The following is a 20,211-nucleotide window of genomic DNA, read 5'->3' as shown; positions in this document are numbered from 1 at the left end:
GCCCACAGCAGCCGGACCGGCGGCAGCAGGTAGATCAGCATCCTCCATACGGTTTCTCCATGGCGCCATTGGAGAATCCTGCAAGCAGCTAAGGGCCACTGAGTTTCTCACTCAAAGGAGTTCTTATTCTCTAGATCGGAATTCCTGCTTGACTGCGTGTCGGCTGATTAGGAGTGTCTTCGTCACTTCATCGGAAACTACTCGATAGCTTCAGAAGAGGGGGTATGGCCGGTGCACACATTCTCAATCTAGACGCACTGCAACTCGGGCTCGGCTTTTGTTCAGCCCGGCTGGTAAGAAAAACGCTCTCTTCTGCGATTCTATCCTCCGCTCATGTACTTGTCACTTGTGATGGCTTTTCCTCGGTTTTGTTCAGAGGTCGGCTGGAGCAGGCCACATTCCCGACTGTTGACTCCTGCCGACAAAGTGATGTTTCATACCGCGACAGTCCCGCCGCGCATCCCGTCAATAAGCGGAGCTGGGTTTCCCCTGCAAACTGAAGGCTTGTAAACTCACGGGCACTCCACGCTGCGGGCTCATTGAATGCTGAGCGATTAGCGGCCACGCCACCGAAACGAAAAGAATGACGGACAAGACAGAGCAGTCAGACAACCAGCCCACGGGGTGCACGTATTCGGGACAGACGAAAAGAGAGTGTTTCCTGGCATGTGCTTCATTTAGGCGAAAGATGACTCATCGGACGTGTTTTTCGTCCGCTTCCGTGGGACACGCGATTGCGGTAGGAGCATTTCGACTATACTCTCACGAAAACAGTTGTCGACGTACCGCCACCAGACGAAAGAATCGAGCTTAGTAACCTCTCCATTAGCGCACTAACCTCCACTGACCCGAGAGGCAGCAACCGGAGTTCCAGAGTGCGTCACGAAGAGCCCGGTGTATATCATTCGTCTCTCTTTCTAGGAGAGAAGTTCCAAAACACGCCTCAGCCGCATTTGCTCTTGCAGAGCAACGTCTTTATCTAGCTGATAGAACGGTTCACTGTCCTTCAGCGGGCTCTCCGTTACCATGGCGGTTAGCACTCGTTTTACCTGCTCCTTTGCCGCAGGTACTTGAACGAGAGAATGATTAGCTGTCACTAAGTCAACAAACAAATCCGCTGAAGCCTCAATTTCCTGCTTGTCTTCCCTCAGAGGGAACCTGTGGGTAGAAGTCAACAAGAAACGACATCAAAGCAAAGCGAGTGGTTCAGTGGGCTCAAAACGACGCTTGCCTGGTAGATACTGAGCATAAGCTCGAGAACAACAATGAATGCCCTGCCTCCGCGAAAGTAATTCTCCGAAGGCAGTTGGCACCCGCCAGTTTCCGGCCACTGCCACATGATTCTTTCTCTGTATCAAGCTTCCCAACACATACTCCACTCTATATATGGACAGCTAGATCGCATTCAGGAGAGACTCTCTTATGTCGCACACCGGGAGAAACTAGGACAGCGCTCAGGCTACCCCCACAAACGTGGCTGATTATGTATGCACTACGAGACAGCTCCTGTCCAAAGTAGCACGTGGCTGTTTTCTGGGAATTCATGTAAAAACGATGCCGACTAGAGAGCGCTATGTTAACTCCTCCCACGACTACCTTCTGAATGTGATTCATGACTCCGAGGAGTCGGTTCGTCGGTGGAAATGCAGCGGAGCGCATTCTACCTCTATAGGTTTAAGATGCCCCTGCAGATCTAACTTTGCCGCTGTTGCGTTCCCACCATGACCGTGTCTGACACCATCAAAGCGTCTCTAACTCAGGATAACCGAAAACACTTGGTGTGCGAAAACAGAGGCAAGTCCTCAGCCCTGTCCCTTGTCCTTCAGATGTGGAAATCCAGAGATATCCTGGATGAGGATTTTTCGACGTCTAGGCATGTGTCTACTACCAGCACATTGTGGTCCCTACGGGCTTCGCCGCCCTTATTCTTACCACGTCAACAAAAGCTCTGTAAAGATAGACGGGGTATCAGCTCCGGCCCCTTGGATTTCTTGGGTGTAGAAAACCAAAACCTTCAACAAAGCGCACGCTGCGCAATCAGCTGCCGCTCTCCCTTCCTCTGTTTGGAGTACCGGAGACTTCAACGCTCTCGACAAAGCTTCTTGGGCCCCAGCGAGACGTGATAAGAAGCATGTTCTATTCCTTACAGCCACCACACCTGCAAACAATACAAGGATCATGACAAATGGCGTACGTATGTTTTTCCCTGGACTCTGAACAGATGAAAGTGTCAACAACACAATTCTCAAGATTTCAAGCGCTGTCTCCTCATGAAAAGAAAAGATCATTCGAAATGCATTGGGCTCCACTTGGTACTGAACAGGTTGGAAACTTGAGAGTCAAAAAGCAGAGCAGGAACGAGACACCGCCACGAAACAATGCACTCGCATATATGAGCAGTCACAGCACGTTCTTTTCACCTTCATACCGTGGAGACAGACATTCACGCACACAAAACCGAGACTCTGCTCGAGAAGATGACGTTGTTACCAATGCCGTAGGCAGCTCCGGAGACCGCGAAAAGGTCGTCCTCGGTCAGAACGTCCTCAGGAGGACAGACGGCTAGTAGAGCAGCAGGCAAGTATATAGAGCTGTACATTTCTCCTGCTTCCTCTCCGCAGAAGTTTATCACATCAGCGAAGATGCACAGCGCTGCCACCTATACAGACAAAGAGAACGAAGAAAATCGAAACATCAGGATCTCAAGACGAACGCACGCAATACTACCGTCTGGTGTAATAGAACCCCGGATGCAACCAACAAAGTAGCGAATGCAACTCGCGTGGAGACAGGTACACGCGCACAGGGAACCGGACCAGTCACATAGAGAAGTACGCTAAGTCCAAAGAAAGAAGACCTCCACTCGAGCCAGCTAGAAAGGAGACTGAAGACAGAGACACAGCCCCAGAGAGAAACCGACAGAAACAGGCTGCTCGCAACAGAAGTCCGATAAACGAGGTTCAATACGAGTGCGCCTGAAGCAATGGTGATCACCACAGTCTTTACTTGAGGCGTGTACACTTGCTATAGTATCGTACATCGGAGAGTAATCCGACAACAAAAAAGGGAGCTCTCAATAACTCCTTTCTGATGCCACGGACCAGTCCGTCCGACACGAAGCTTGGGGTGTGTAAGAAGTGGACTGGCTGGTCAGAGCGGTGTAAGAAGTGGCTGACAACGAAGGAGTCACATATACACGTCTGCGTGTACCACCTGAAGAACGAACAAAGGACCTGCAGAGCCCTCAGGGGGACAGCGAAAAGTATGTATAGATAAGGGTATATACATACAATCAGACTCGCTTGTGTCTCCGCCGTCTGCAGCACCGGAGCGCCTGAAAACCGTTTGAACGGAGAGGTAGAAACGGGTGTACGTAGTAGATGCATGCACAGGTTTGACTGTACGGGAGCGTTCCCTTCCTTAACAGCACATCTATGACGACAGGGTGTGAGGAACACCTCCAAGGAGAAGTATAGGGGGGAGGGTAGACAAGAAAGCATTTAGACTCCCACTATATATCCATTGTCCACCTACTTTCCCTCCGGGATTAGCTTGCTCATGAGCAAGAAGCGCTCCGAAAGGTGTTTTTAAGTGAGCGTGGAAATGTCTTAGACACTCGGCTCCATACACCTGCATATCCAAGACAACAAAACTCGTGCAGAAACAAGATTCTTCGGCTAGTGGGAAGTTTGATATCAAGAACGCTGAAGCTTCCTCATCTCATACTGGCAAACATAGCGCACAAAAGTACCCCAGAGTACATATCGCTGATACTCACTAGTCAAAAGATTCTTCAACGAAAACGGCGTGCTAGTCCTTGGCATATAGAAGGGACAGTCTCGCGAGAATAGACTATACATGCGTGTTGGCTGATCACATAAGCAGTACGCCTCTCTCTGACGCCTTTTCTCAGAATACAATGAACTCCTCTGGTTCTCGGACAGGCAATCTCTCAAGCCGGATAGCAGCACACACCGCTTGTGGAGCCTCTATCATATACAAGGCTCGAGAAAGCAAGGCTCAAACTCATTACGGTTGCTGGCGTTATGCTCGTTCGAGCAGGGTGTTCCCTTTCTTCTCGGCCTTCATTCTCTCTTGACTTTTCCTACCTTGAACAAGACACCAGCGCACTGCATGGCTGCATCATACGCTTCTGACGCTGCCTCTTGTTCTTCTTCTTCATCTTCATCGACGTTCTGACAAATAAACTCACCGGGAAGGTAACACCTATCTCGTAAGTTTCTCTCTTGCCTTGCATGCATACATGTATTCTTTCGATGCGTGCTCTCATGTTTACACGTGGAATGATCTGTTACTGCAGGTACGTGTACTGAGATCTTCTTCAATGAAGAGAAAGGAACGCGGAGACCTTGCGAGACGACGTCTGTAGCTCTTCTTCCACTCAGAGAGCTTATCCGACAGACACTCTGGCCAGTCATAGCCCTTCATCTTTCTTCACTGGCGCAAGTAACAATATGCAGTGTAAACCCACATACCTACATCTATGTAGACAGATATGTATACATACACATAGGCGAATATATAAGATATATATATATTTATATATATATATATATGTATCCGTACACTGAAAGTATGACTACTCGGACTCAGGTAGGTGGCTAACACATACAAGAGAAGATGAACCTTCTTGACGCAGGGCACCCACAGGTGACTCACAGGGTGCGTCCCTTCTAGAAGGGAAGAGTACGAGCACGCACTTGAGCCGCTTGGCATAAGACGTCAGCATAGGAGAGCTTTCTGTACTCTCTCACTCACACTAGGCCTGTTCCTCCTACACAAGCATTTTCATCGGCACGGAAACCAGCATACGTATGACTTAGTATCATATTGCATACCGGGAGCAGTCCCAAGTACCTACTCAAGAGAAAGTACCTTACCTCCCACTCATCCTCTTCAACTTCCTTCTTTGCTAAAGACTCAAACTCTTTCCCTGCAATCCTGTAGTCGGAAGAAGAAACATGGCAGCTGTTCTTCCTCACCCTCCTGTCCAGCCTTCTCTTGGCTACGCTCCGCAGTGTAGAGCTGAGGTGCAGCTTTACATGTCCTGTGTGTGAAGGCATTACCAGCTACACATGCGGAAGTATGTAGAGCACGGGTACAGACGCAAAGGCAAAGTGCCCTTGGAATTACCCCTAAGCGGATACAGTATAACGCTCCCACACAGCTTCAACAACCTGATCTAAATACATGCATATGCACATGTACACCGTTTAGATGGGGGTCCTGATCTAAATACATGCATATGCACACGTACACCGTTTAGATGAATATATCCCGAGAGACATATACAAACAGAGCCGAGGAGAAAGCGGGCTGCACGATACACGCAAGTGCATCCACGTTCGTGAACCTTTCGCCCAGCATGAAAAGAAAGAAAGGACGAAAGAACGAAGGAAGAAAAATAGCAAGAAAGAAAGAAGGGTTTGATAAGATGACTGCTGTGTTTCAGTTGTCCGGTATCCTTACGGTAGAATGAATTTTCCGAGTCCTGCGAAGAGTTTCCCGAGAAACTCAGATCTCTCTTCTCCTTCTTGAAAGACAAGAGAGGCGGCTACCGGCTGTACAACAACTTGATTGATCGTTTGTGAAGACAAAGCTTTCTTTCTTTTCTGATCCTGAAGGAGATTCTCTACGAGCCGCGTCGTACAGGGAAGAAGAAAACTAGTGACATGGCGAGGATTCGGACTTTCGTCTAGAACCTCACAACACATCACTAAAGCATCCCGTGTACACAGGACGAACTGCTGGAAATCCGATCCAGTGAGGGACCCTATGATCGAGGGCAACGCCTGAAACCCACGGCACAGAACAAAGAAACCTGGAGGGTAGGTAAATAGCGAGAGAGAAAGGCTCGAAGCGAGGTCTCAAGTATTCATCCAGAGAAGACACATGGCTAGTTTTTACTTGGGTCGATAGAATGATACTCTTGATGATTATCGGTCGTACCGATGACAGCATAACTATTATTTCATAGCACACTATCTGCCTGCCTGTCTATTCATCTAGCTACCCAAGTATATCTCCAAGACAAACAAGACGTATGCAAAGCGAAGGCTTTAGGTAGGCGTAGACACACATAGCACCTTGTGCGGCTGTCCTGACATCTCGAACATAGGCGTAGACACGTCTGAGCAAACCACGTGTTCTTCATGTATGGAGATGCATTGAAAGCGGCGGAAAGAAAAGCTAAGGTACGGAAAAAAGGTACTTCGTTCTGAAAGCGTCCAATCCAAGGATAATGGAGATCACTCCGTTAACAACACTCAGAGACAAGATTACCCAGCAATCTTTGGATCAATTCCCCATGTGAATGTACCTGCGTCTCCTCACCCCAGCCTCCGCGCGGTCACCTCAAGATGTAGGCGAGAGGAACTGACAGTCTACACGGAAACAGTCTACAACACGAAGAATCGAAGGAAGTCACAACATACGGGCCCTGCGTATAGATTTACACGTACGTACACTTGAGTATGTAAATATCTACGACAGTATATAGAAGAGTCTAAGCTCTCACAAGACATGTCACCAAGAAGAAACTGACACTGGCCAGAGGCACGGACAGAAGAGAGGAGAAAAGAAAGAGATGAAAGAGACTTACCCCGTAGGCTTCTTTTCTGATCATAGTAAACTGAGCTTTACACTCTGCGAGAACGACAGACGTCCACTCCAATCCAAGAGCTGCGGGAAGATTTGGTCCTACGCTCTCTGCTAGATTACCTAGCAAATGTAAGGCTGCGACCTTCTCCTCTACAGCTGCCTAGAGTAGTAGTCGCATCCATCACAGCACAACACTTGCCATCAGACCTCTTCATATTCTTAGCATACACTACGCTCAGACACATACGTATGTGCGTACGAAGGATAAAGTAACTCATATGTTCGGAGAGAGAGAAGCACGGAAGACAGCAATTCAAGACAGGATACATAGAAGCCCACACTCAGGAGGAAGGCTACTGGAGGATAAATGCACCCCTTATGTGACCGATAAAAAGACAAGCTCTCGACTGTTCGCTACAATGGAGAATTGTTCGCCGACTGAAGATCCTTCAGGAAGACACATGGAATTTCAAAAGCAAAAACGTTTCAGAAGAGAGAAGAAAGCAGATGAACCTGACGCTGTAGTTATGTATAGGCGTTTTACGTACGTACACCTATGTACGTAGACATACAATGTACAGCTTGAATCATGACAAGTGACGAAGTTACTCTCCGCCTTGACTTACTCAGATCGAAGAGATACCTTCCTTTTCTATGCACTCGTGAAGAGGAGAGCCTCTGTCTTCTTTGCACTGCTCAGCAGCCAAGTCTTCCTCCTCGATGTATCGACACTCTCTCTCCTACTTACGGAATACGCCTACGTGTCACTGTGTACGCACTGGAGAGAGTACTACACACAGGCTCACACTTACGAAGCTCCATACATGGACGGGTCCTATGTTATACCCTAACAAAAAGATATACTCACGTAATACATTTACATGCACGTGTGACATAAGCAGACGCAAACACACAAGTGTACGGAATGATTACAGGAAGAATGGCCGATAAGAAAATCTACTGCATCCTGTACGTATGTTATCGATAGGCACAGTAAGCACTGCGGTAGGATGAAAGGAATCATGAGGAGTCCGCAGAGGAGAAGCACCTGCATGTACCACTGAACAAATATACATGAATATATATATATATATGTCTTCACATATACACCAAGAAGAATCAAAGTAGAGATAGGAAGCATCGCCCTGTTTACTTCAGAGATTTTTTTCTCACCGTATTGATGGAGATAAGAGTTTGCATCCCACTCTTATCCGTAATATTGACCGTAGAGATACGTCCTTCTTCACTGACTGTCGCTCCCGCATCTTCTCCACCGGTCGCTGATATAGCCTCTTGGTATGAGCACTGGAAAGAAAGGATTGAATACACAAGCATTTTTCCGTTTCGTCGCCTATGTTGTCGATCTTCTCTTTTGAGTCCCAGTGGGAGAAAGCTCTTTGTTTCTTCTCGAGAAGACAGAAAGACTTAGTCAGAAAAGAACAGATAAGCATCCCCGGTGAGGCAGGAAAAAAGAAAGGAGGAAATCGAAATGTCTCATCACACCAGACTGAAGAGAGAAAAGGAGACCAGATTCCATGACAAAATCGTAAGTAAACAGTGAAAGCTTCGGTAGAGTATGATGTAGCTACTCAGGTACTCCCTTCATGTAGGAATCCCGATGGTCGGCATGTAGACCAAGTTCGTCTCTTGTGAGTGGCGACGGCGAACATGTAGAAAAAGAGATCTCTATATAGCAATCTCACGCGTACGTGGCATCTGTATAATATGTATGTACACCTTAAATGTACTTCGTGTAAAAGAGAGGTGAGGTAAGCGGACCGGACTCTCAGCAGCGTTCCACAGATAAGCATTCATCATAAGGTGGGTTCGTGGTAAACACTTTACATGGGTGAGATCGATCGTGTATCGTGAATACTGAGACGAGCGAGGCTTGCACACATGTAAGTATATATATATGCCAAGGGAAACACATGTTTTCTACGCGGGTATTAGCCTTGTCAGCTACCCACTGATACATGCGTACGGATTGCAGCACGAAACCATACAAACAAACATACTTACATCAACATGCTGTCGAGCCCTAGCGATGACAATAGGCGATATAGAGCTGAGATACGGCACAGACTGCGCTCTCATAACTCTAACAACCTCTCCAATAGCTTCCATGGCAGTCGACTGGAGTGACGCTCCGGCCGTCGTCGCTTCCATCGAGCACACTCTTTGAAGTTCTACTAATCTCTCTAATAGCCATGGGGCCTCCTGTATTCAAAGAAAGAAACATATACCAGACCTACATATATGCATAGAATTTGTTGGACTAGGGGAATAGGAAAATGAGGAAAGAGAAAACAGCAGGCCATGTGCAACAACAAGAACGCATGCTTCCCCTTGCGTCGAAGTCTTAGCCCCGCGACTAGGGCACGAGAAAACGGGCCGACGTGAATACACATCTGGTAAGCTGGGCCCGTATCCACCTGCCCGTAGACAGAGAGACAGATAGATATACATATTCATCCTTACACGTGAGTCACACATCTCTAAACGATCTGTCGCCTGTTTTAGAGCACAGCCCCACAATCCATCAGTGAGTGAACTGACTGACGACAGCAGACGGTACCCAGATAGTTGAATGAAGTTAACTCGGCTATGGATGCAAACTTCGGTACATGCGCTTCTATTCCACTGGAGTAGCTAAAGGAATGAACCGGAGAACCACAGGCCAAAGCAAACCGGTACGTCCAGCATTCGTTTCAGAAGCCGGCCACTGGCAAACTGATGTAATTCTCATAGATATGGCAAGCAAAGTCTTTGGCATCATTCCGCAAAAAAGTAGATCACACTCCTACGCGACCTCCAGATATGGGTACAGCTACGTACATGTCTATACACATGTAGTCGTACAGCACCTGCCGCATTCTAAAGACTCACGTGGAAGAAGACAGTGAGAATACATCAACGGATGCCCCGCTGTGTGTACTATCCAGTCGGGAAAAAGAGTGAAGAAACATCAAGATATATTCATATGTATATGCATATATCCCTGACGAGAAATCTTAGCATCACAAGGAGGCTTAAGCCCACTCGCTGTGTATGAAGCCTTTCAGTGCTATATAAAACACGCAGGCCGACAACGTCATGAAACTTCCTCATTCCTCAAGGAACCACCACCACCTCGAGGACGGGGATCTACAAGAATGTACACTTTGCCCGAGCTCTCATGACTCACAGGAGCAAAGACCTCCATTCCAACAGCGGCCGCTAGAGCACCTGCAAATTCGACAACTGTCTCTAAGAAGCACATCATGTGTCTCTTCTTATCCTGTTGAAGTGCCTGAGCAAAGTCCATCGATAGCTGGTTTCGTACAGCACCCATGAAGAAAGAGAAAAATTTCGTGAAGTGACGCCCGCTGACCTGGGACACCGAGATCACAGAAATCCAGAAAAAAGCCATGAAGATAGAGAGATCTCCGAGGCGCACAAGCAAGGAAGGAAGAGCCAACCCACATAACCAGCGAGAGGATGTCTCCGTACAATTCTTACGGGTTACACGGAGAGAGTCTTTGTAAAGAAAGAAAGAGAAAGAAAAGGATAACCTGGAGGCTGGCCTATACACGGACTAGCTGCGGTCATTGAAGGATATTTATATCGGCGTCCAGTAACTCTATATGATTGCATATATACATGCATATATGACTATATGCAGTTTAGAGATACGTGTTGTCAGAGAAGAAGACACGAGCAACCCAAGTGAAAGAACGCTCAATCCAACAAGCTTGTGAGAAACGTGGAAAAAGAGACTGCCCCTTTACACTCCGCATATCTATCCTGGGCACCTAATAAGCACGCGGAACCACCTTACGGCGGAAAAGAGGATAAGGTGACCCCAATAATACTGAGACCGGCAGAGGATGCTCCTACCTCCCACTCTGCTTCGTGTAACGAGAAAAAACTTCCTGGGTTCACGCCCCCAAGTCCGCTGCTCCCCTCGATCCTCATTCCGGACTCACTTGAGCGAGGACCGAAGCGACGGCAAGTGCAAGCTCTTGGGTCTGTGCATCCGGGCTATCACAGAGGGGGATAACGGCTGAACGGAGAGAGAAAGGACACAAAACAGTGGCAAAGGAGAAGTTTTGGGACGAAGAGAAAAAGAGAAGAAAGAGACACCTATGCATAAGGCAAAAGACCTCTTGCGCCCTGACTCAGGGTTGATCAGAACAGCCGAGGACGGAGAATTCATGGACAAGAGAGAAATCCGTCTTAAGGGACAAAAATAACTGTCGGACACATGCTACACCAACCGTGTATGCATGAATATGCATGTGCGTGTGCATCTATTTATGTTATATATACATATAAATAAAACAAAAATAGATGCATCTATATATATACAGATATATACGTAGGTACGAATAGAGGCGCATCGACTGACCACGGCTATAGAGCATTGTTTCCGTTCATAAGGTGGGTGTAAGGAAGAGAAGAAAGAAAGAACGACGATCTTTCTTTTTATAGCCACGTACCTTTCTGGAGCACTTCGTCGATATATGGAGAGAGCTGGAGATACACAACGATAAACAGTAAATGAACAACATTACCCATATTCTCTAATTCGATGCAATATGTCTTCTTTTAACCTTAAACAAATTTTCCTCTCACACTCAGTCATAGCAAACGAAAGAGAAAAGAAACGAAAAAAAAACCTCAGCCCCTGACAAAACGCCTGCTCAGTATCGAAAAGAAGAGCAAACTGGAGACCCAGCGAGAAGAGGGGAAGCAAACCTCCTTCGAACAAGAGCAAGAAAAAGAGCCGAAACCCAACGTCGAATCGACAAAAACTCGCCTTAGGAATCGTGTGTAGAGGCCGGCCGTTATGCACCTCGAACCCAAAAATGTATACAAAATGTTGCTCGTACTCTAGAAGTATGCTCCTTCAAAAGAAGATATATGGTTTCGCTATGTTCGTGCTCCGCTCAGCATGTGAGCTGCTCTGCACTACTAGTATGTATGCCCGGCGCATGAGGGGTATTAATATACATATATATGCGATTTTTGTATGTATGGGCAGTGACGAATTTCTGAGGGAGGAGAAGAAACGTCGTTTCTCAGGGTTCGAACGGTTCCGAAGTGTAGGCAGAGGGAGAACAAGAGAGTGTAAGGAAGAGAGAACAAGAGCAGAAGAAAGAACAGAACGACAAACAATCAGAATGCTGCAGCAAACAAACCCGATATAGGGATCTGTGTTTGCCACGGCATTCCAACCCATGGGTATGTAGGTACATATGGACTCACCAAGTACTTGTACATATATATATATATAAAGCACATTTGTAAGGACTATTGAGACATTCGCCGAGTATGCGTTGCCAGACACATCGCTGAGTGACTGCATATATATATAGATATATATGTATATACTTCATAGGAAAGCATGCAACAAACTTTCCCGGGTACTACAATAGGTCTGATGCTCTTGGTTCCGTCCGGAAAACGTCCGAATCCCCCCACCCAGTATATAGACCTACGGACAAAAGAAAAGACAAGAGAGAATCTAGCCCGACTACTATCCATCGTGCAAGTACAGATGGGTGAGAACACTCTTCTATCCGAAAAAGGAGAAGTTCAGTGAAGGCACAAGGTGGCGTGATGACAGCGAAAGAAAAAGAACACAGAGAGAGAGTGTTTCGTCCTTTGATTTTAGCGTCAGCACGACCGCGGTCGATGAGTAGGTTTGTTTCTACTGCGACGAAAAGGACAAAGTGAGTACCTGAGCAAAAACCTCCTTGTTCATTTCCTTTGAATCCTCTTCATCTCCTGCGAAATTTGAGAAGAACTCGGCTATAGCTTGAAGAGCTTTACGCCGACACCTATGAACTGTCTCTCTTTGTAAAGCTTCCATGAAACATGTTAAGAGCTGAATCTCTTTCGGGGTCACGACTGTTCCTTCACGCGTCTCCTCTTGAAGGAAGGAGCAGAGACAATTCAGAGCTGCCCATCGTAGACGCGCTTGAGGTCTTTGCAAAAGAGATACACAAACATCAACGACCTGAAGAAAACAAGGGAAGCAGAGAGAAAGGCAGAAAATGCCGTTGGCCTAGCAGATACGGTGGTATGAACTTACATGAGAACCGGGATAGATAAGAACACATGAAAAGAATTCAAGAATCCTAGAGGTCGATGCAGAACCTGTAATGTAAAGTAAGAGCGAGTCGTGGTAACTGCGTTTTGAAGACAAGAAAGATACGCTGGAGATATAGATACACAGCGTGCAAGCGGGTGCATGTGTCGCTCCTATCCTTAGTAATTGTACGTATGCGCGATCTAAACTCGCAGTGATGTAGTCCATGCTTTTTGCGTCTTATTCAACCTCTATGCATATGCCACCACGGCCGACTCCTCCGCCATGGGGCACTCCCCTGGAAGACTCTATACACGTGTATGTACACTCAAGAGTTCAACACTTGAGTGAATATAGTTTGCTCATGATCAACCCGCGGGGTAGCTCAAGTTATTAACACGTATCCTAGCTCTATCCAGTTGCGACCGTCGGTTGTGAGGCTGCGATCCGAAAGTCTCTGGGAACGGGAATCGATAGATATACCTACACCTGCGTAAGGAGCCGTCTACAAGGAATGACAGAAAGAGTTCCATCAGGGTTGCTTTAAGGTCGCATGAGGAGGAAGAAAAGGTGATTCAATCATTTCTCGTCCGACGTGGTTGTCTGGTTGCTTGCGTGTGCCTCACTGTGTCGGCGTGTCTCATCACTCCTTGGCTGCTATGCTCTTCCTCCAAGAGAGCAGCTAGGAGTAAGAGAGCGGCTAGCTGTCTACGCCAGTTATCAGAGGCAAGAAAATTCCTACAGATCTCTAGGAGCTTCTCCAAGACGGCGCTTGTATCTGCAGCAACGTACAGACACATTCGTTTGAGAGACTCCATAATAGGGAAGCGAACCTATTCTATCGACGCTTGATTCTACCCCGGAAGAGCCATGATTGTCACATCCGAACTACTCAAGTCTTTAAGCCTTTCTCGTGAAGCTTTGATGTGTATAAGCTGTGGTCATATGCACGAACTCGCTGGTCGCTGGTATACACTCCGGAGCGACATGTTCAGATGAGAGACAAATCGTCGCCGAGGGTTATATACCGTTTGCAAAACGAGAAAGTCGTTAGTGTGTATGTGTGGGAATTCTCACAAATTATGCAGACACCTGTATTTGCTGCTGGAAATCACATAGAGACGTGGAGACGGGAAACAGAGAGCACAAAAAAGAGAAAGCAGACCGAGTGATGCAAAGACGAAGGTACAACGACCTGTCCCCTCGTCACGCCGAATAGAAAGGTCTCTTTTGGAGAAGAAGAACGTGGCATCACGAGACTTCTTCTCACTTAAAATATCATTGTTCAGTAGTTCACCTGAGAGCAGACCAATGGAATCTTCTCCGTATCTACAGAGCATATCATACAGAAAGACTTATACTGACAGACAGTTTATGGAAGTGTCACTCAACGCTTAGCCTCGACGTTCCGCCCTCTCCACGGTGTGTTCAACGGCTTCTTTGCTCCAAGATAGAACTCCCTCGCACGACAACAAAGAGAAGAGGAATGCTTTCAAGTCCTTTACCTAATCGCCCCCCCTCCTTACTTTCCCTCATGACTCCCTAACAGGTGAGTCTATGCCTGCTGCTTGGCGATGCAGTAAAGTGCGCTACGCATATATATAGGGAAGTAGAGACGAAACAGGCCATATCCTCTACACGAAGATGGCGTCAACAACGACAACACCAACAACGGCTCACTGAGTCTTTCCGCGACGCGGGTAGCAAGAAGGAGAGCCTCTTGGGAGAGATCATCTTCGTCTTCCTCTTCTTCTTCTCGCTCCTTCATACTCCAAAGTTCCTCATCAGCGCTCACCCATCCACAGCACTCCGCCAACATCTCAAGCAAAGGTTTCACCAGACCCAAATTCTGAGTGAAAGAAGACAGGAGAATCAGAAAGTCTTTCCTGACAAACTTCCGTACCGCGAGTCTCCAGGGAGAGCAGGCATTACTCCGCGGGCGGCAGCTGCGACGACCAAGAGGACGATAGGAAACTCTATTAGAACGTACACTGACATATATATATATATAAATGTATATATTTGTGTGCACAAGCGTGTATATATATACCATGTACGGACCTCACTTCAAGACAGGCGGCTGGATACACGTCAGGCGAGCAGAAGCGGAGACACATCTCTCACTCATTCACATGAAGAATACGATGGAAAGTTCGTCACGCAAAATGCGAAAAGCGACAATAACAGCGTCTTGTTGTCCACGTGCCTTCTTCGCCCATTTAGGGGCACTGATCAGAGAAGCGACAGCTAGCTGAAGAGCGGCTTTCTTGAGCTCAAGGTTTTTCAGTCTCCCATCTTCTCCATTGTCTCCCTCCTTTCCGTCAGCCCCAGGCGAGGCGACGGAGACAGCGATCTCAAGAATATGCCGATGATGGTCGCTGAAAAATTTCGGCCGAGATTCAGCTAGCTGTTGAGCCAAGTTGAAGACTCCGGGTGAGGCACAAGGCATCAAGACCCCTACAACAAGAGGCGCAAGTAAAAAGAAACCGGGGAGGACTGGGGAAGACGATGGCAACCTAAGAAAAACACACAAACAACCTCGCAGAAGCATTGCTACGGCGAGCCATTTGGATAGCAGGAAAATGGTACACAGGTTCTCCCTTTATGCGTGAACAGCCTCCGTATCCCTGTATTCGTTACATATAGATAAATATGTATTTCTTTATACGATGTATAGCTATATATCGGTATGCAGTGAATACAGGAATACATGGGAAAGCAGCTTCACGCGGAATCTATACAACATTTTTGAAGAAGGGCTACCAGGAGAGGAAAACGAGTAGATAATCTAAACATACCTGGACATGCAAGTAACTAGAGCTTGCAAACAGGCAACGACAGCCACCTGCAAAAAGAGACACGGGAGAGGAAATGAAAGAAACTCTTCATATCTACGCTTCTCAAGTGCCCCTTATATTTGATGGAACCTCCACAGATACCCATGTACACATTCCCATATATACATATATATATGTATATATCCACAAATATATAGATATATGGGTAAACTGATATACGTGCAGGCACACACAGATCAGTCGCAAACTCACTAAGGACTACGCTTTCAATGTTTTCATTCTTGGTGGTTGCCCGGATTCTGCCGGAAAAGAGCTTGTGTGTACACCTCGAATTGTGAGAGGCCGGCAGGAATCTTCACATACACTCGCGTCCCCTGATTCGACCACGCGGCCTTGTGGGGACGACAGGTAACTGGCACACCTTGGTAAAGACAGAGAATTCCCCTGAAACCACCCTAGCTCGTAAGAAGCGCCAGCATGCTGAGGTACAAATATTCGTTTAACAGCTGCCTACCGCAGTTTAGAAGCGTTCGACTGTTTGAGTGGATTCCGAGCGCCAAAGCCAACCCGATGTAAAGGGGAAAGGGGGTCACATAAAAAAAAGCAGCAAAGAGGATAGAAAGGTGTGTAGAAAGTACATTTCTTGTTCTATAGGGTCTTTAGTGTGAAATACTAGTTAGCTGGAGAAAACAAAAACGACGGAAAGTAAACATCACTTCATTGCCTTCCTCTTACAGTAGTACGCAGATTAATCAGGTCGGACGCCGGTTACCTCAGCATTCTGTCCAGTCTGAGAAAGATGCTGTCGATGCTGGAGAGTTGCTCTCATTTTCTCTATGATAGCTGGAGCATTTCTTTGTACAAAGAAAGCCCCAACCTCCTGATCTTCACAGAGGCGATCAACTAGTCTCCACCACGCTGCTGCTGTTTCTGGTGTCTCCTGTGGTTGTTGTTCAGCCAGCCACCGCCCCACCAAGACACATGGGAGATCTTCTAAGCCTGATGATTGGATAGATACACAAGAGAAACGAACTGACTGGAGAGCAAAACAGGCGATGGCATCTGATTTGCACAGCACCCATTCTCTATCCTTACCTAGGACCATTCTCTGTCCCTTCCTACTACGACTCTGACTACAAGGAGCGCCTCTCCGTCTCAGCTAACCGACGTAAACAAAGAAGAAGGCTTTTAACCCCAGGTCGCTTTTTCTAAACGTGTTTCCTGACAACATGTATAAATATATATATGTATATACTGGCATTCAACACAAGTGTATGATGGCATTTCATAGTATACAGAATGAATTTTTATGAAACAACAAGGAGAACTGTCCATACACCCAAAGGAAGTAGAAGGCAGTCGCTTGTTCTGTCCCGGTGATGAGAGGACTGAAGAAGAAACGAGAGCTATCTTTCCCGACCCAGGCAGCCCTCTCCCAAAAAAGAGGAAAAGGAAACCTTTCTGAGCTGTCGATTTGCGCAGTAATCTAGCTGTAGAGATGCGCCACACAGGAAGAGCTGATGCTGTCTCCACAGTCTCACGAGAAAACGGGACACGGTCAACTGAGAATGTCTTTTACCCAATAGTTGTATACCTCATCCTTTCTCGTCTATATGCCTTTGAGGTGTACTGCCTTCGAGGACAACAGGAGTTAGGACGTGCCTAAGTGCTGTAGGCCTTCTCATTTGCAACGGCTATGAGCTTCCTCGACAAGAGAAGAACAAGAACAAGCTCTCATTCCGCACATGTCACCGGTTGTCGACTCGCCTTTCCGCTCTGCTTTGTGAATGGTGACAGACTACACAGGAACTGCCGTTGAAGAATACTAAGACGGGACCATACTCGCAACGTTCGTGGACTCCCAAACTCCGCGTGGGTATTGCAAGTATCACTGTATCATTCGTGAAGAATCTGCGGACGAAGATTCTATACACTTTCCTGCGCTTACTTCGGGTTTTCTTTTTTCTCCATACTTCAGCAGCAGCATCGACAGAGCTGTTCTTCACTATTCCTTCTTCATCACCACTGACGACGCTTTGTAAAAGGCATTCAAGTAGACCTTGAAGGAGAGTATCGAGTTGTTTGGCATCTTGTACTCCTCCTGACTCTAACTCACTCCATCGTGAAAGTAGACACCGCCTCACGAGGACAGCAGCTAGCTGCTTATCCTCTTTGCTTGGAGCTGTACGTACGCTCTGCGCGAGAGCGGGTAAGAGCTGGGGAAGAGGGGACGATTGAAGAGCTGCTTCACTCGCCTGTCGTACGTTGTTATCTGGAGACTGTAACGCCTTCAAGACCTGTACATCAAGAGTACCGAAAGTAGAGTCTACAGGGAGGATACCCAGGAAGCCGAGGCTACAGAGTGGTAAGCAGAGAGGTCACTGTCTCGTGTACTCTCCGCCTACGACCACCAGCACTAGGTGGAAACAAATAACGAGAAGAAGGAACAAATCACGCTGCCATGGAGCAGAGCTTCTCATAAACACTTGGCAAAACCACTAAAACACAGACTCAAGAAGAAGTAGGGACGCATCGAGAGAAAGGTGCAGGAGAACATGATAGAAGAAACTGACACAGTTTTTCAATAGAAACTGCGCACAAGCCTGTACATGCAGCAGAGACCAAAGGCGAGTCCCCAACGACGGCTGTGTCTTTCATCCAGATGATACAGGCCTTTACAGAGTTAGTCACAGACACGAAAGATAGAGACGAACAGAGCCTTTCCAGAAGGCCCCGCGGCAATATCCACGTGTGTCCTTCAGTCGAGTTACAGCGACCTGCCCATCCTAAGGTATGTGTCATAACTCCCGGTGCGAAAAGAGACGGGGCAGGAGCCTTCACTGTTGGGAGTCAGTACAGTACCTCGAAAGGCGGTGTGATACTCGGTCTGTAGCACCCTCCCCACTGTTGCGATTGTGTGCTGATTGGTTCTCGTGCGGAGACGAGCAATCCAAGTATCCGGGGATGTCCGTAGATATATTCTGTTGGACGGATATACATACATACATGGGTTTAACGATCGAGCGCAAGACAGAGCTCACCTCCTCAACGCGGAAAGAAAACAAAGAAAGAGGCATGATACGTGCTTGGATGCATAGCATCCGGGACCTTGACTGAAATGCAAGCAACACACTCGCGTCTGCATTGGAATCCGTACCTCAGTCATGGCTGGAGCACTCCCGGAAGCCATCGCGTTCTGAGCGGCCGGTGTAGTGACAGGTGGCATTGTGTGTTCAGTTGTTGTCTAGACAGGAACGCTACCGAAATACACCTTGGCGACTGCTTTATAGTGACAATATAGAAGGTTAGTAAGACAACTCCAAAAAGCTTCGGAGCATGCCAGCTGTTTTCTTGTGTGATTCCTAAGGGAGAAGCCCACACGCGGCGTGCCGTAAGAACAGTCCCCGGTACACCCTGAGGATGGTGCCACGAGTAAAAAGAGTACAAGACGCCACAGGGAAGTTGAAACAGTCAAGTTCAAGAGTTTATGGGTTAAGGCGGTGAAGAGAGCCTCAGGAGTATCACGTAACTGAGAGAAAACAAAATCTTGAGGACCGGGATGGTATACTTCGAGGCGTTGACAAGAGAACAGGAAAAGCTACGGTGCGACTAGTCGCCGCAGGGCAAAGGGAAGTGGAAGAAGAAGTTTGTAAACGAGGAACGGGACGAAAGAATGGCATTTCATGGGCCCTTTTCTGGGGGCGAGCACTTTCTTGGATGGAAGACGGATCGACAGTCGCAAAACCTCAGAATTGTCTAGGATTTCACAGGCGGCCAGAGGGTACAATTCTGTATAAAGCCGCAGATGATCATGTGGAGAGAAAAGCAGAATGTCCATGTCTCGCGCGAAGAGGAACTCATAGAGTCTTACAAAGAAGGTGCACGCGGAGGGCAGCAAGCATGCGGACACCGCGTCATGCTTGAGGCGGGAAAGGGACGGGGGACACAGATGAGAAAAACCTAAAAGACAGCCAGACACAGAAGATCACCTTAGGACCAGTGTAGCGCCTAGTACCGCAGAGAAGGCGTTCACACATGCTGTTGGATAGTGGAGCCAAGGACTGAATGACTCCTGTGAGAAGAGAGACTGAAAGCAGACAATGCTATCGAGACAGGAAGTGGATCTCTGTCTCCGCAAGCACTCGATGCGGTGTGCAGACAGGGGGGTCATACAACCCCACATAACAGTGTTTATCGACAGTGTTCATTTCTCGCTTTTCAAAGTAAACGGGGAGGCTATGCAAATGACACGGACACACTTGCTGTTTTCTAGATAGCTCAGCACGGCACGTGTGAACGTGGTGTGGCAGACCACGCGAGTAGAGAGGGTCCCAACCTGATGACGAATGTGTAGAATCGTCATTTTCAACTAAGAAACACACAAGTATGACTCATAAGATACATCCGACGTCAAAGAATCTGACGGTTTCGTTACTGCAGCCCGGGAAAGATCTCTCCGTTCCAAAGTGTGATTGAAATAGGACTAGACGACGAACACGTCGCAGTGAAAAATGATGCAAACCTAGTCAACGTACAGCAGCTGCGTTCCCACCGCAAGTTTGTACCCCCTTGTTTTTCTCCCCTGTGGTACTGACGTTGCTGGAGTCATCGTAGTCCTCGCGAGGTTGATACAGTCGCCCCGGCGGAATACGGTCCCTCTCAAATCATGGGGTGTTGTGATCTACCGAGTAGTCTGCGGGGCAGGGCTTCCCTAAG

The 20,211-nt window shown here is 47.5% G+C and overlaps 1 protein-coding gene across 1 annotated transcript; it reads right to left on the bottom strand.

Annotated features, from left to right (window-relative positions):
* Positions 1-460: 460 nt before the first annotated feature.
* On the bottom strand, positions 461-19,614 carry CSUI_000540 (heat repeat-containing protein). Its single transcript, XM_068060774.1, has 21 exons — positions 18,653-19,614; positions 17,444-17,792; positions 16,268-16,494; positions 15,496-15,542; positions 14,904-15,213; positions 14,378-14,546; positions 13,324-13,475; positions 12,347-12,625; positions 11,103-11,136; positions 10,590-10,666; positions 9,809-9,994; positions 8,644-8,841; positions 7,795-7,926; positions 6,623-6,781; positions 5,491-5,813; positions 4,902-4,962; positions 4,110-4,196; positions 3,535-3,630; positions 2,491-2,659; positions 1,933-2,158; positions 461-1,158 (listed from the first exon to the last, which is right to left on the bottom strand). The coding sequence occupies exons 1-21, from the start codon at positions 18,719-18,721 to the stop codon at positions 918-920; spliced, it is 3,591 nt and encodes a 1,196-aa protein (XP_067927254.1). The 5' UTR covers positions 18,722-19,614; the 3' UTR covers positions 461-917.
* Between the last annotated feature and the right edge of the window lie 597 nt (positions 19,615-20,211).

This window comes from Cystoisospora suis (assembly GCF_002600585.1).
Source record: "Cystoisospora suis strain Wien I chromosome Unknown contig_201, whole genome shotgun sequence".
Lineage (NCBI taxonomy): Eukaryota > Apicomplexa > Conoidasida > Eucoccidiorida > Sarcocystidae > Cystoisospora > Cystoisospora suis.
This window is presented reverse-complemented; position numbering and strand designations above follow the sequence as displayed.